The sequence below is a fragment of the Morone saxatilis genome, unplaced genomic scaffold (genome assembly GCF_004916995.1).
Source record: "Morone saxatilis isolate NCDOM2014 unplaced genomic scaffold, NCSU_SB_2.0 Contig12, whole genome shotgun sequence".
NCBI classification, from domain to species: Eukaryota; Metazoa; Chordata; class Actinopteri; family Moronidae; genus Morone; species Morone saxatilis.
This window is the reverse complement of record NW_023339674.1, coordinates 23,182,987-23,200,060: the sequence shown is the minus strand read 5'-3', so window position 1 is coordinate 23,200,060 and position 17,074 is coordinate 23,182,987. Positions and strand designations below refer to the sequence as shown.

General features: G+C 38.9%; 1 protein-coding gene across 2 annotated transcripts in view; it reads left to right on the top strand.

Moving 5' to 3' along the window:
- The window catches only part of rab6ba (RAB6B, member RAS oncogene family a), a 46,477-nt gene that overhangs the window by 15,207 nt on the left and 14,196 nt on the right, over positions 1 to 17,074 (top strand). The window contains exons 2-5 of one of the 2 annotated variants that reach the window (XM_035654061.1): positions 5,552 to 5,610; positions 13,988 to 14,041; positions 14,512 to 14,617; positions 16,787 to 16,898. In XM_035654061.1, coding sequence (XP_035509954.1) covers positions 5,552 to 5,610; positions 13,988 to 14,041; positions 14,512 to 14,617; positions 16,787 to 16,898 — 331 coding nt within the window. Of the gene's footprint in view, positions 1 to 5,551; positions 5,611 to 13,987; positions 14,042 to 14,490; positions 14,618 to 16,786; positions 16,899 to 17,074 lie in introns of both variants that reach the window. The other variant, XM_035654060.1, reaches the window with a different exon arrangement.

Genomic DNA, 17,074 nt, shown 5'->3' with positions numbered 1-17,074 from the left:
GGATGCATAGTTCACAAATGGCAGGGGGGAGGCAGAGCCTAATGTGAACCCAACTGTGTTGGGCCTTTAACGTGCCGTAAAATTGCATTTTGAGCTCTTAAGAGATGCCTTGATGAGGTGTCTGCTGACTGTGCTCAGTGGAGTCTTGGTGGTGAAAGTGCAGGTTGTGCAGCAGCAGGTGCTCAGTTCTCCCCATTAATTGGCCCTCATGTTGCTAACTCACTCCGCAAAGTCTTTGAAGCATCACACCAAGTAGAGACTTCATTAAAACGATGGCTATAATTGGAAACCCACTACGCAGGAATCTCCTATCTGTGTTACTATTTCTCAAGCTATAAGTTGGTGACTACATAATTGATAGCTTATTCAGTGTGAATGTACAGTGTATCATCAACAGGGGAAGGGTGATGGTTTGTAGCATGTTGAATTCCTGCACTGTGCACAGACATGTGCATTTAGGGTCTGAATAATATGCTTTCAGTAATCAGTCTAGTTTGAAGGGATAGTTCGGATGAGTGGGGTTGTATGAGGTACTTATCCATAGTTTGTGTATTACCTACGGTAGATGGCAGTCAGCAAGCCCCCAGTTTGGTAAAGCAGACAGGAGTACTGGTACAGCATCTACTGTCTATAATACTGTGGATAAGTACCTCATACAACCCGACAGTGCTTGATTAACCGCGAGCACAAAGATACCTTTGCCTCTGGTTTTTATTTTATTTTGTCTCAATACATAGCAATCTGTGCAATACTGCAGATGACTGAAGATGTTCTATGATGGGCCAGTCAACACAATAATGGGGCTAACATTACTAAGTTTCCATGCAGCTTAATGTGCGTGCAACAAAACATCATAGGTTGTATACGTTTTGTAACAGAGGCCTACTTATATTAGACAGTCCCATCAGATGCTGCTTTCTATTCGTATGCCAGCACGGAGACTTTATAACTGCAGGTCTAAGTGGAAGATGATGTCGTCAAGTTCACATATGACGCTGCACTAGGACGTTAAAGATTTAAATGCCTTATGTAACCTCATAAATTCATCCTCTCTAACCCCTACTGCAGCTACATAACAGAAAACTAAAATTACCACAGCCATTTAAGTAAAGCTACGTGTAACCACGGTTACAGTGACAACAAAAAAATCAAAAGATCTTTTGCAACTATGCTAAAACACTATAATGTAGCCTTAGAGAAAACACAGACGCAAAATTGAAAATTGATCATGTCATTAAGGCAGGGCTCTTAATCGGGACATTATCAAGAAATCACAAAAAAAGTGCAGTGCCCCGTCCCTCCACAGTCCAGACAGTCACTAATTAAGGTAACACAAAAGAAACACATTAGCATAATCATTCTGAGGTCCTCCTTTGGGTTCAGTAGGCGATCAGGACTTGAATGAGCTGTTCTTAAAACAAGCCCACTGGGTCTTTATTAACAGGCGCAGGTTCTCTTGGCTGGTGAGAGCCACATGGAGGCGGCTTGGGTGAATTAAGCTGCTGTTGTTAGTAGACATGTTGTGAATGGTGGACAGCTTTCTCCTGTTATTAAGGTGGCCATTTGCGCTAGAGGAGCTTGCACACGTTATCCACTTCAATTAGAGTGTGACGGTAATCAATAGGTGCTAGACGCTGAAGAAAAAGCTACACTGAATGGCCTAAATGTCAAGATAAGACATTTGCAGAGACGGCCTGGAATCTGTGGGATAATTCATCAAACACAAAAGTGGGTGCTTACAATAAATGTTGCATCACTGCCTTCACACTGACGGGAATATGCACCATCCTGTATGTTACGTAGTGTAATACCAAACCAGTTGATCTTTTCTACCTACCATTTTCATATTTGTGATGAGCACTCACTGAACCCCCTCATGTGGGTCATACTTTTGTGAACAAACAATGTCATTAAAAAGGTGGCTGTCAGTTTAAACACTGTGCTTAAGGCTTATTATTGGCCTGTAGCCAGGCGGTTTAAATTATAGCTTGTAGTTCAATGTTGTCCTTCCTTTTTGAATGTAATAAGATACAGTTTTCACTGCCCTTTCAGAACACACCTCTATTATGACCTGAATGAAAAGAGGTTATTGCTGTTATCTCTGCCTTTACATTGCATTTTACTTTTATGTCTGACTAAAGCTACCAATCATTTGAATCCCATCATAATCTCTGTTCAGCGTTAATGGCGAAGAGGATGAAAAGCTTATGAGGGGGAAATGTTCAGAAATGCAGAGCTAATTCTAAAATGTAATCAAAAATCTGCCTTGTTAATCATTTCTTTTTAGCCTAACAGAAAATTCTCTAAATTATTGCAGCCATGAGCGTAACTAAGCTTCCTGCTTCCATCCCAGTAATTAAATTCACACAAACAGACCTGCAGTTATATCTGAAGATATCGACAAAAATTGAATACCACACTCAGTTCAGCCTTTTAAGATTACGACAATACTGTAGGTTGGATTGGGACATTAAGGGACATGTTAATTTTTCCCTGTAGCCCTTTGGTGTGACATCTCAGTGATATAATTCAATGTGCATCATTATATTGTTTTGTACGCACATCCAAGCAAAATGACAAAAAAAGGCGCTAGTGTCCCTCTCTGGGAAAGGAATTTTGGTGTCTCTTTAGATTTTGTTCATACTGCACTCACCCAGATACTACTTGAGTGAGACGCAGAAATAAGGACGTGCTGTCTGTCCCTGAGTTTTGAGGCTTTCAGCAGTGACTGAGTGGCACAGAGAGTGCTGTCTCATGTTGCTGAGTGGTCGAGGAGGATGAATCAGCAGCGAGGATGTCGGATCAGACTCTCCATCCTAACATTCTGCTCTCTCATAACCACTGAAACAGTAACTAAAAGTAACTAAACCACACACCGTAAAGTCAATATTGTATATTGTGTAACTGCAACTATTAATGATTTTCATTAATGGTTGATCTCTATACTGGTTCAAAAAATAATGAAAAGTGCCCATTACAGTTGTTAGATGTCTTCAGATCTTTGTCCGAATAATAATCCAAAACAAAAAACAGCCACTATTTTTTTTTATTTGAGAAGCTTGAACCAGAGAATGTTTGGCATCTTTGCTTAATAAATGACTTAATGTATATAATAATAATATTAATATTTCTCCTGAAATAAATAAATATTTAGTGTTTAATAGGACCTCAGTGGTTATGTCAAGCCTGAATGGGAGCTTATCTAATACGACCTGTAACCCCACATAATGTAATGTAAACCTCCTGGTCTTGGAAGTATCACCAGGTCACTGTAGGTAACTAGTTAGTTAGCCAGGCATGCTAGTGTCAGTGGTTTTCATCAGAGCATTTTTTAATCCATTCCTTACACTATCGCTCTTGTGTCTTTGGTTTTGGAAAAGTGATAAACCAGGCACCACCTTTCATACTGGAACTGGATCATGAGGGGCTTTTAGTTCCAAATAAACCATGACTTAGTTAGTAGAACATGTTAAATTAGCTGGTATCCACCTAAAGTAGGACGGCTCTGGAGCTAAGTAAGCTAGATGATGTGTTGATAAATTAGCATGAGATCATTAGCATAATCAGTGGCTGCACATCAGATTCTGCCTTGTAGATATGGAAACCAAGTGAGGGCACAGACACATGTAATTAGTCTGCCTGAATAAAACTCTTTCTGTAAACAATTGGAACTCGGTGCCCATTTGATAAACTGTGAATTAAAGACAGATTGTGTTTACTGTGTGCGCCTATGCTTGCAATTTTTGAGGACAGTACATCTTCTTTCATATCAATAATGTATTGAAATTCCCCAAAAATATTGAATAACAGTAAAACCAGAATGGCAGCTCCACAAAAATATGTTGCATTTTGTTGAACGTGGATGAGCAGATTTAGATTTATTAGTCAAGAATCAATTAGACAAAATGTCAGTATGCTGTATGGTAGTCAGCATCATCCAGAGGAGGATCAGTGTTTACTGGCAACCGCCTCTCAGCCAACCATCCACACTGCTGCTAAATGGATATAAAAAGAGGATGTGATTGATTCCTGCTGGCCTCCCAATTTGCTGTGCTGCAGTCCTCTTCATTAGTAAAACCACTGAGCATAAGAAATCTAAAAACCATATACAACATATATCAATGAGTCAAACATCTCCCACCAGCATTCTTTTCTATAAGTGATTAATTCTGGTATGTCATTCCTTATGCTCTTTAAATGATTATTGAATTGACATACAGTTGGTTGATTTCCAGTCACTTGTCAGTCACGTACCATAACACGCCTCCATAATTATTCTTGGCAGTTTAGTTAAGTATAATTTTTCCACAGAACAGAGCATCAGATCTAATAGTTAGGTGCATTTAGATACACAATAAAAATACTTGTTGTCTACTTTTTGTGTATCTGCTGTAACAGCAGCTTATCAGCATTAAGGTGCACAATGAATCAGTTGTCCCTTTAGTTTCACCTTGATGGTATTTCCAATGTTCATTGTAATAAATGCTAGAATGTTTTCCTATTTGTGATCCCTTGAATCCCAAGCAAAAAAATTGACAGTCCAGGATCACTGCAAGTTATTGTTTGCAATAGACAGACATCAATCAATCAGTCAATCAGGTGATTGATCAATGTTGGTGCTGAAAAATGCTCAAAAACTGTGTTTGTCACCAATTGTTGATTCCTATCACTAATTGCACTGTGCTTCTTTATAAGATAAAGATATTATTTTGCTTTAAGGTACAAAACATTGTTTTGCTTTTACTCATAGAATTGCCTGTGATGGAGATGCTTGTAAAAAAACGTATAAAAGCCCCTGTAAGCTTGGTTTCAAAACCTTTCAGATATTTCTGCACAATATTCAATAACAGGAAATGGTGAGTCAATGTCACCCCATCGCTCCCCAACCAGATGTCATTTTATTAGGCTTAATGTATCAGCATGTTGGCTTAAATTTTTCTTTTGATGCTATGCAGATGATAGACAACTATAAATGTCAACAGTTTCCTTTCTGTTTCTTCTCACAGCAGCCATTTTGACATAAAATAAACACAGATTTTAGCAGTGATATCAATTAAGGTTCTGTTCCATTCAGGTCAAACAGAGTCAGGGTGCTGCTATTGTATACTTTGCCTCACTGGAAAGGCTCTGCTGCACTAAATGGAACAGAACCTTAATTAATTTCATTGCTAACACCTGTGTTTGCCCTGCTATTTCATGTCAAAATGGCTGCTGTGAAAAAGGTCTATTGTTCTGTAAAAATGTGTTTGCATCTTTGCATGTCATCACCCTGTTCTGCCCATTAAACATATTATATGGGAGATATATGTGTTTTGGGAGCACACATAATGCCAGGAGCGGCAGCAGCACAGTAATTACATGTGGACCTGATGCCACAGCTGACCTCCTGGTCACCCCCACACACAGTAATGAGCTCCCTGGGCAGAAGTGACAGCCTTGGCAGAAATCATAACCACCAATCCCGCTGTTACATTTATTGAGTGTCTGAATGGAGGAGGAGAAAGCCTGTTGTTGCTCATTTAACACATTCTGTCTTTTTCTTCTCTTGCAGTTGGAAAGACGTCTCTGATCACACGGTTCATGTATGACAGCTTTGACAACACATATCAGGTAGGTGCAACGGCAGAAACTGAGAGTGAATATTTTGTCTCTAATGATCAATTTTGTCTCTATTGATCAGTTACACTGTGCATTCCATCGATAGTAAAATGTAAAGTTGTACATAAATCAAAGACATAGATCAAACACATAATAATCAATCAAATTAATTCACCAGAAATAACTATTTTGTGTGTGTGTGTGTGTAAAACAAGAAAGTTATAGCCAACATGGATGTTAAAACAGACACCTTTGAACTGAACAACATCAAGAGCGCTGTGGGCCCTCAGGCAATCACTGTTTCTAATCCTGTTCTCCAAAGCAGCCTAATCTCACTCGTCATCCTAAAAACAGAATATTGCTTATGCAGCTAAAGTCCTTATAGAGGTCTTTGCAAGCATCTGCAGGCACACGAAGGACCCTTAAATATAACCTGCAGTATTATTGCTTTATAAGTAGAAAGTCTCTACTTATATAGTAATAAAAAAGGAATTAAAAATAAATCTCACAAAGCTCACCACCCTAATTCTCATATAGTTTGGAGTGTGTGTTTGAGTGTGTGTGTGTGTGTGTGAGTTTGTGTCTTTCAGCTCATGCAGCTTCTTTATTGAGGGAACATACAGTGATATGTGCCTGTGAAATGTGTGAGAAAGCATAAGCAGATTAGCCTAAAAAACACTGAAACACCATCGGTATACGAGAATACTGAGCATGAAAAAAACCAAAGAGGAAACTTTTGTTTTGCTAACCTTCAAGTAAGAATAATATTACCAGTATACCAGTCATTTCAACTTAACGTTTGTGCAAACAAACTGTATGCTCCAGCTGTCGGCTTTTTGAAGTTAAATTGCAATTGAAGATTTATAATATTTAAGATTACTCTGAAGTTTAAATTTCAGAAGTTGTTTGCTTTTTATTTCCGTTAAACTGTTCAGTAATGAGGCAGTATTGTTTCACGTATGTTTGAGTTTTACATACTTTTGAGACATGTTTCTGAAATTTTGGTGGATTATGTGGAAAATATTCTTCTTGACCACACATACAGTTACTGTTGACCCTGACAGTGCAAAGTGTGGTGAAAAGTAACACATTGTGTTTGTAAATGACTAATCAGTAAGTCAAGAAGATAATGCTACATGAATCAATAATAAAAATAATCATTAGTTGCGATGCTAAATGGATGACTGAAAAATAATGTGTACAGTAGGATAGGTGAGTCCATAGAGCCTTTCATGGTGCTAAATGTTTTTGACCAAAACCTGAACTTCACCCTATCCGACTGTACAGTATCTCTATTTTAATTTGAGTTGCTCTCATTTAAAAACATCTGTGAGTTGGAAAAGATATTTCCATCAGGTATAAAACTGGCCAGCACGCATGCTATGAGGCCAGTAGAGTTAATAATGTTCTCCAGCCTCTTGGTCTTTCTTAAAGCTTGAGACATGAAGGCTTCAGTCCCACAAGCCCAAGTGTTAATCTGGCCCTGCCTTTAAATCATCTACAGCGGCCTCTAAAGATTGCCTCAGTTCTTGATCTGAGCTGTCCCTCCTTTTTCCTCACCTCTGCCATCTTCTTTTGCTTTGTGAGAGTTGCACAGCATGGAGAGCATAGGGTTGGAAAGGTTGGACATGGTCAAAATTATTGTTCAGATTGTTAGTTTTTAGTTTTTTATCAATGTTACTACAAAGACATGTCTTCTTTGGCCTCACTGCATACTGCAAAAAAAAAGAAAAACATGTCTCAATTTTTTAGGCTTCACACAAGTACTGTGCTGTGCTGTAATGAGATTTGGTTGGCTCATTGTGTGTGGATTAAATTGTCTGTGTTAGCTCTATGATGCTGTGCTTTCACAGTTGCTGCTGTATCCTCTTATATTTCTACATTCATAAGTCATGAAAGACTACAGAGGCAGACATTTCACACTGACTGTTAGGGCTCATGTCTTTGTGTTGTTAAGCTGCTGCATCTCCATGATGCATAGATGTTTCTTTCCACGTCTCTTTGTCACAAATTGCTGTGGAACAGGCTTATACTTGGGCAGAGTTGGCTGCGGACTCAAAGCCTGGGAAGCAGTTATTATAACAGCTTTTTACACAACATCTTACCTCATATGAGCATCTCAGTGGTGGGGGAAAAAGTGGATCCGTTAATTGATTGTTGTTAAAAAGGGAAGAGTTTTTGCTGGATGATCAGCTGATAGTAGAATGGAGAGATGCCTCTGTATTTTGTAGTCCATTATTAGTATTTCTGAACTCAACAGTGTCAGACCTTGAAATCCTCTGCTCTGTTTCAATCCAGCATTATGCAATATGTTATGTTATGTATGTAGTGAGATTAATATCTTTATAAATAAGGTCTATAATGCATGGATAGTAAACGCAACACAATAATTTCCTGCATCATTTTCACCCGCTCAAGTGCTACTACCTGGAGTGAATGTGGGCGTCTGTTGTTGCCTGCCGTCTGTCTCGTTTCAAGGCCGCTGCTGAAACTCCCATCCTGAATGCAGCTGGATAAATTACGGCTTTGAAATCCAACAGCAGTCAAAGTCGGCACTAAGTGCAGTCATTCTGAGGAGCATGGGGGAATGGGGTTTTCTAGACAAATGGCCGTACGCAGCGGCCTCGTTGGGAGGAGGCCTGGAGCGACAGGGAGCCCTCCTCACCCTCGCTTTTTCAGCCATGTCCTCCCATTGTAAGTGGGCAGGCAGCATGCAAGGCAGACCGATGCCGGACAGATAGCATCTGCTTATTAAATAATGTGTCCATATGCTGTTTAATGTCAGTCTCTGCCCCACGCTATTGTAATGGCCAGTGCACCAAATGACAACAGCAGCCAGGGAGGAATATGAAAATCAGTGTAAAATGAAGTCATTTGAATACACCACTTAGCTCTCCGTCCACAAAACGGCCTCTTCATTCCCTCCTCACAGTCACTTGTTTTTTCAGATAGTGGATTAATGATTTTGTTATGGGTGCCATGACCTCTGCTTTGTAGCCGTAGATCAAAGCCAGTCCCTCCTAAATGTGTGTGTGTGTGTGTGTGTGTGTGTGTGTGTGTGTTGTGTGTGTGTGGTGTGGTGGTTCTCTTCTGTGTGTGCGTGTGTTTGCATGCTGCCCCCCCCTCTACCTCCTGTGTCTTAATACCACTTCTTGTTCCTCCCTGGCTCAGTGACAGGTAGGGCTGTAAATGATTTTGCATTTTTTTTCTAGTTCATCTCCTGAGACCTTTGAGTATTAATTAAAATGCTGCATGCATTAGCTCAGGGTGAGTGTTTATGCTGCTGCTCAGAGGGGAGGCTAGATGTGCCCAGTGAGGAAGGAAAGATGCTCTGAATGTGAGCCTGCGGGAGACATGTGTCCTGATGAGAAGATTTATGAAGTCACGGTTTTCAAGCCTACATACTGAACCGCCACATGTTTTTGTTTTCATGCACGTCAAGCCTTTAGATTTTGAGCAGACCCAGTTCAGCCCTTTGAAGGAAGAGCAGCAGTATATTTAGAAATAAAGGGCGATCGGAAAGATGAAACCGAGCGTGGTAGTGGCTTTAGTCAGCAGGAGGATGACTAAGGCCAGATTTGCTGCCTCTAAAGCAGCAGACTCCCATCAAGCAGCCACCCAGCCGAGGGAGACAGAGGCAGGCGTCCTCACTGCCTGGCAGCACATGCTAAAGGGCTCGGAGCTCTCCAGAGGCAGAATGCTTTTGTCAGCTGTGGTGGAGCTGTCAGTCAGGCCTGGCCACCAGGCTGTGACTGCATCTGTCGGCTCTGCCCAAATACTCAGCTATTTAGTGTAGCAACTGGTGAATCTGATTTATGGGACATTTCAAAAATATATAAACTGTCATGCTTTGTGACAATTTGAAGCCGAGGACAAGACAATAGAGGTGTAACATTTTACAGTCTACTTTTTGTAGTTTAGTTGAATTTTTCATTAGACTACATTTGAAAATGATTTACCTTGCAAACAGTTAATCAACATAATGTAATGTAGCTGTATAACCCTATTTGAGGAAACAGTATAGGATGGAAACAATTGATTAGTTGAAAATTTGATTAATCGGTAATCGTTTGTATTCGTCTTAACTCAGGTTGTCAAAAGTAAAAATAGTTTTCCGATACCACTTGTTAAAAACAATAGCATATCCATTAATTATACATTCGATAGCATTGAAAGTATCTAACAGATCTACAATCAGATTTTCAACCCAAGGCTGCACAGATGAAACCACAGGGACGTCATTATGTGTGACCTTTTCTGTAGCAGCACTGTGTGCAGGTTGTTTATTTTGTGTGCCTAGGACTGTTTTTCTCCTTTCTGTGCTATTGAAAGAGATATTGAGCCTTGTTTTTTTAAAACTAGTATTGTATCAAAATTTTGAAAGTCTGGTATTGTGACAACCTTATATTAGTCTTAACATTCCAGCTCCTCGATTGTGAGGATTTGATTCTTTTTTTATGTATGTAATAGTACATTGAATATCTTGTGGTGTTAGACAATGTCCCTTTGGACTGTAGGAAATTCTGATGGGAATTTTTCCCTATTTTCTGACATTATATAGACCAAACTATGTATTCTTCAAGAAAATAATTTACGATAAAGTTATCATTAGTTTTCAGCCCTAAAACAAGATTTTGTATTTCAACAGTTTAAAGATAGTAGTTATTAAATGGTGACAAATGGGACAAAATAAACTTATTTTAAGATACATTTATATCCTATATAGAACTGAAGCAATTAGTTTAATAATTTATCAGTCAATAAAGACCAAAATAATCTGCAGTAATTTCTTAATTGATCAATTGTTTAAGTCAGTAACACATAGTTTCAACGTCTTAAATGTGAGAATGTGCTGCTTTTCTCAGTGTTATATTGTAAATTCACTGTTGGTCTGATAAAACTGTTAATCGCTTTCAATCTTTCCCTCCATAGATAATCATGATAGTCATGAAAATAGGAAAACAATTGTTAGTTGCAGCCCTAATCCTCTGTTATGTCTTTAGCTGTATTTCAGTGACACTTCTTACTCTGCTGCAACAACCCAAATCTACCCATAATGCTTTGTGACACGAGTAAAGTGAGTTAAATAAAGACTAATTATGAATCTGGCACTACTCATTACTGTGGTTACAAATGTAGCATGCTGTAATTGTTTTGTTCTACATATATTAAAGCCACAGCCTGCTGCTGGACAAAGAAGGCACGATCATAAACCGATTTCCTCTCGTGCTGGCAGGAAACTTTAGATTAATCAGATTTTGTGTGTTAGCAAACTGCTGTCAAATACGGCGCTGTGAGCAAATGCCAGTATACTTACTGTGACTCAAGGTCTGTTGATTTAACAGCGGTCCAGCCAGATGGAGGACCTTGAAAGTCCTGGTGGGAGCAGCAATGGCGGAAGAAGTATTCAGATTCTCTACAAACATAAAAGCAGAAATATAATACAAAACAAGTTCACAATGCTGCTGTTAATTAAGTTATGTGCAGTGATTAAAGCAAAAACTAGGCATTTCTATCTAGGTTAAATGTGATCCAGTTTGTATTACACTGCAGGCCTCATGCTCCATGACCTCCTCACAGGTGAACCCTGAGTAGTGACCAGTGGAGTATGTGCTCAGTATAAAGCCATGGGCTGGTAGACAGTTTCCACATTCAAGATCCTATTACTTCCTTTCAGAATTCAGTGGAATTAATGGTGTTCTAGTGAACTACATTTACTGTCTGAATGTAAATATTTAATAAACTGAAATAATGTTATGGCTAAATCAGAAGGGGAGCAGTTTTGTTCTGGTATTGCTCAACATACCCTTCCCATGTGTCAGTCCGATAGTGTTACTTGTGCATCCATTTTCATACAGTTGAACAGTATTTGTCCTGGAACGTCTCACATTATCTTATTGTGATTTCCTTCATTTGTGTTTGTTTTTTTTAAATGTAATGGAATGAAACATGTGTGACTGTTGCAGATACCTATATATAATTAGTAATCAGAATTGACCACTGCACACTGGAATAACTTGACTGTGATTTTATTTAAGAGCGTTTTATAGTGGAAGATGTCTATTATATTTTGTATTTTTACAAAATATATATTTAAGTGACATTTTTAAATGTCATTTTATCCGACCAACAGTCCAAAACCCAAAGCTTTTCATTTTTGCAATGATATATGACAATGAAAAGCATCTCATCCTTACCTTTAAGAAGCTGCTACCAGCGGATGTTTGACTTGAGATATATCAAAACTGATTGCAGATACATTTTCTGTCTATTGAGTAATACATTAATCAGTTAACTGTTTTTGGCCACAGCCATAATTTTTTAATGTATCATCAATGTCCCGTGATGTCCCCACACCTCAAAATTAGTTCATTTAATGATGATTTCACATGTGGAAAACCAATTTTAATTTAAAATATAATGTGAGTGAAATGCGTCAGATGTGCTAAAAGCATTTTTTGCCCTAGTCCCTTGCAGAATGGGCCAGAGAGCTGTGAGAGGTCTGTCCTCTAACAATGTGCGCTGTTAAAAAATTTAAAAGGAATATTAATAATTTCTGGTGATCTAATCTGTTCATGTATAGCTGTCTGTGTGGGATTCTATATTTAAAACTGGGGCCAGAAAGAGCCCACACAGCACCTCTGCCTTCCCCCAAGAAAAACTCCTGCAACATTTCTGTGCTTTAAATTCATTTAAGCTATTGTGTCATTAATATCCCTCCAGATCAGCAATTTTCAATGTTCAGAACTTAGTGTGTGCTGTTGTCATTGGTTAATTTAACATATTAGTGCTTTTAACCTCTATGCATTCAAGTGACAGAAAGACATAAAGTTGTAAAATACTTTTAAAGCATATTCTGCCAGAATAAATAGGAGATTTATTTTGGAAGTTAGCATAATCCACCTGTCTGTTTGGAGGCTAATACAGCCAAAAAAAAAAGTCACTCACTATAATCTTGAATCAAGTACTTTTATATTTGAATTCGTTGAGGCTGTTTATTTTCACCCTAGCTGTGCTTGATCTGACTGAGTGTAAAGGAAGAGTATAAATGACGTCCTGTCTTCATGCCAGACTCTCTGAGTGAGTTCACTGTGGTAGCTGGCATCGCCAAGGAAACGGGTGCGTGATCAAGCTGCTGATGCCCAGTTCTGTCAAAGTGGGCAGTGGGCACCCTGCTTGGAACACAACAGATACACCCACCTGCTTAATCACAGATGGGTACAAATGTATCAAAATGTATCTTAGTACAAATAAAATGCATGTATATAACTTAATAAACTGCGTCGCCTGTAGTTAGGTAAGTCCCTGTCAGCCCTTTCTACAGTACGTGCTCTAGCTGGCCAGTGCTTTAGTTTGCAGGCTGGGGTCACACAGGCTTTTAACATGCAGCTGGGGACTGCTGTTTAATCCTGGGTCGGTCCTACGCACAGCTACATTCGAGCCCTACACCCTCGTTCCCTCACACCTTCACTGAGACACCCAACATCTGGAGTACCAAATGAAAGGGGCACAAACTACATCTGCTTTCACCAGCTGTCCTTAAAAGTGTCTGAACTCTCATAATTCATCTTTTGTTCTTAAAAATATTTAAGGTGCATACTGTCTAGGAAGATTTCCAACTGTGACTGCAAAACACTAATAGAATAGTTACTGCTAATACTGAATTTCATCAGAATGACAATATTTCAGGAGCACTGTAATGTTGAAAAAAGCCATCTTCTAATTGTGAGACCTGAACGTTTCTGGCATCAGTAAAACAAACCTAGATCTGCAGTTTAACATTAATTTCTAGGTTTTGATTTGTCCAAGCCAGAGCACCTGATGATATCATGGCAGGCAGCAAAGCAGAAAGCCGTGGGCTTGGCTGCACAAAGTAAACATCCATTGAAAAGGGAACACAGTGCCATCTGCCTCGTGACACAATAAGGGAATGATTAGATTGCTGTTATAAATGGATAATGTGGGATGATAAGAGTCATGATTTTAAGTAGCCCATTTGAGTATAACAGTATAAAAACCCAGACAAAATACACAACATATTTAAAAAAAATACAGTTGTCCTGATTATTGAAGTGGAATATTTGCACAGTAATGGCTGTATAGCTGAGACTGTAGCCTGCTCCAATTTAAAAACTGACTGCCTCTGATGTTGAATCAACAATTAGCTAAAACTGAACATTATAAGCTTCATAAAAGCTTCATGTTTTGCAGTACTAAATTTAATTATATATTACACCCAACCCACACTTGGGGTGATGTGATGTGTGTCCTTCTCTTCACCTTTTGCATCTGTAACTTGCATTATTGAGATCTTTAGTAAATACTCTGTCCTTTGCTATCCAATGTATTTACAGTGATGTTGATGCTTTATCTTCTTTCCCTAAACTAGGCCACAATTGGAATTGACTTCCTGTCGAAAACCATGTACTTGGAAGATCGAACGGTAAGATCCTCACTTACAGTTGTATACTAATGTCACGGCAAGCATGTAAAATATAATGTGTCAGCAGTGCAGTAACTCCTTATTTCAGATAGAAACACACATTAGAAATGTTTATCACTACAATAAGGCATGCTCTGAACCCTTATGAACAGTATGTCGTCTTTCTAGCTTGTGTTATGTAGATGAATACAGTCAAACATGTCTGCATGTCTGTTTATCTTGGGGAATCTTTCATACAGCCCTACGACCTTGGAAGTGTCATTATGAGGCATCCACTCATATAAATAATGCCTGAGTGTGAATCTTGTGCTGTGTACATTCATATTTTATTGCTTGTGTTTATGACAGTATACGTGTTGTGTAAGCATGTGTTGTGCGTGTGTGTGTGTGTTGAGGGAGCCTTCTGCTTCCAGGCTCTCTGACTATCTGAATAATCTCAGCCTCCTCAGCTTTCTCTTTCTGAACCCCAGGTGAGGTTGCAGCTCTGGGACACAGCAGGACAAGAGCGCTTCAGGAGCCTCATTCCCAGTTATATACGGGACTCCACTGTGGCTGTGGTGGTCTACGACATTACAAGTCAGTGTCCCTTATGAAATAATTGATAATTAATAATTAATATTAATCTTTTCTTTCTGTTATACATGCATGTATTCATCTGTAATCAATTTACTGTCAACACACATAGTCAGAGTTCTTTTCACTCTAACTCTGAGAGCCTCGGCCAAAAACTTCACTGTCTGATGGATGGATTAGATGGATTACCCTGATTACCGAAATCCAAACTGAGATTTCACAAATATCCAATATCTCTTATATTTCCCATAAGCAAATTTGATCCACTGCGCAAATAGATGAGACTTATTGCATTAACCTTCCACCATCTCAGATTCTCTTTAAAGTCTCTCTTGTGTAACATTGAGGAGGATATATTGGCAGAAATGGAATAAAATATTCATAGGTATATTTTCATTGTGGTTTCATTACCTTAGAATGAGCAGTTTTTATCTACAGACACGTGAGTCGCCTTCCCTGGCATCCAACAAGTTTCTACAGTAGCCTAAATTGGACAAACCAAAGACTGGCTGTAGATAGAGCCTTTTGCATTTTTCAGGAGTTTCACGTACACCGTAGTTTGTCCTATAAACTTGAGCACATTCCCATTCAGAGGTCGTCAAATATGAGCAGTGTTCAGTTTGTTTTAGTCTGCAACTTCATCGCTATATCCCACTAAATCCTACACACTGGTCCTTTAAGTCCAACTGAAACGGCATTTATATTTTTTGTCTGCTCCATCATACATACATGCTCTGGAAACCCCTTGTTCTGTGTTCTTTTGTGAGAAAAATTACAAACAGAAAGGGAGAAATGTCAATTTAATTTTTTTGGTTCGATGATGGCGCCTCTAATCTTGCATTAATTAATCAGACCATTAGGTATCCATATACATAAAAAAGGGACCTCAATACAGCCAATCAAATGTTGCATAAGGCAGTAAAGTCCATGTTCTATCACAGGCAAAGCAGACAGTCACACTAAGACAGACAGAAGCTACACAACACAATATCCAAAGACTAACTTACAAACATGAACGCACGTCTTGCCCTGCACCTTAGCTTGTTTAACAATTGACCAAATGAACAGTCTCCGGGGAAAACTGCATCAGGCTAGATAGCTACTTAGCTGCCCCGCTGCAGCACATTAAACAGCATGTAAACATACCTGCAAATGTCAATTTGGTCCCAACATGTAGGTGTACGCTTGTTTACGTGTTCAGTCCTGGAGTTAAGCCTGCTGGCTGATGTCAAGCAAACACAGACACAACAAGACAAGACCCCTTTTCTTCCTTTTAATAATAAAAACAATTTACAATACATTAAAAAAAGCACATTAACATTATTTTTGACTGCAAAAAATGGACGACTAAGTGTGCTTTCTGGACTGAACCAGTAACCATCACTGTCTACCAATGGGAAGAACAATTTTGGTGTGTTACAGACACACAAACAAAGGGGCCTTACAGACACCATTTATCCTGTAAACAGTAGTATTCAACTGTAGTATTTGGAGGCTGGCCCTTGCTCATTCACATTGATAAAACCATGTCATTTATTTCTAGTTGGATTTATGAGGAATGTCTATCATTTTCAGAAAAGACAGAAAGTGACATTATTCTCCTGTTCTATTAAATCACTTAAAGGAGCAGAGACACGAATTGAGAGGAACTACATTTTATTGCTGATTGTAAGGAATAATATGGGTTACCATCCCCCCAAACCCTGTTCTTTTTTTCACCTTGAAAAAGACATGGGGTCTGTCTCATCCAATTTCCAGTTCAAGACTACAATACAGCCCTTACATACAGCCCTTAATACAGTTTCATATTCAATGGACATGGCAAGGTCGAAAGGAGTAACTTTGACAAGCTACAGAGTTCGGCATGTACAGTATAACATGGATTTATTGTGTAATTCCAGTACTGCGTATCATAGAGTATCATCTATCAGATAATATCTGTTTAATATGATCCACCACCTGGGATTTTTTGCATTAATAATCATCAGCACCATGTCCTGCAAAGCGTTTTTCATTTCCTGCCAGCTGTTATAAAAACACCAATCATGTCACTGTGTAAAAATGCAGTTGAAATGTTAATGGTTGTGTTTAGAGCAGTAACAGCTGGAGAGGTGTCAGCATATTGAATGTCACTGCAATTGTACAAACAGCATCTTTAATTTGACTCCACAGATGTTAATTCATTCCAGCAGACGTCAAAATGGATCGAGGATGTGAGAACAGAGAGAGGAAGTGATGTCATCATAATGCTTGTGGGCAATAAAACAGACCTGGCAGATAAGAGGTAAGTAGTTACTGCTGGACTTGCCTCCTGACGTCTGTACTTGCATTTTGTCATTTTAGTCAGCATTTCCTTTTATGTATTGACTCCATGGCAACTATGATGTGCAAAGTGTCTGCCTGTGTGTCAGTCTGTAGGATTGTTCAGTTGAGCACAAGACCTCGAGAACAAAAACATGA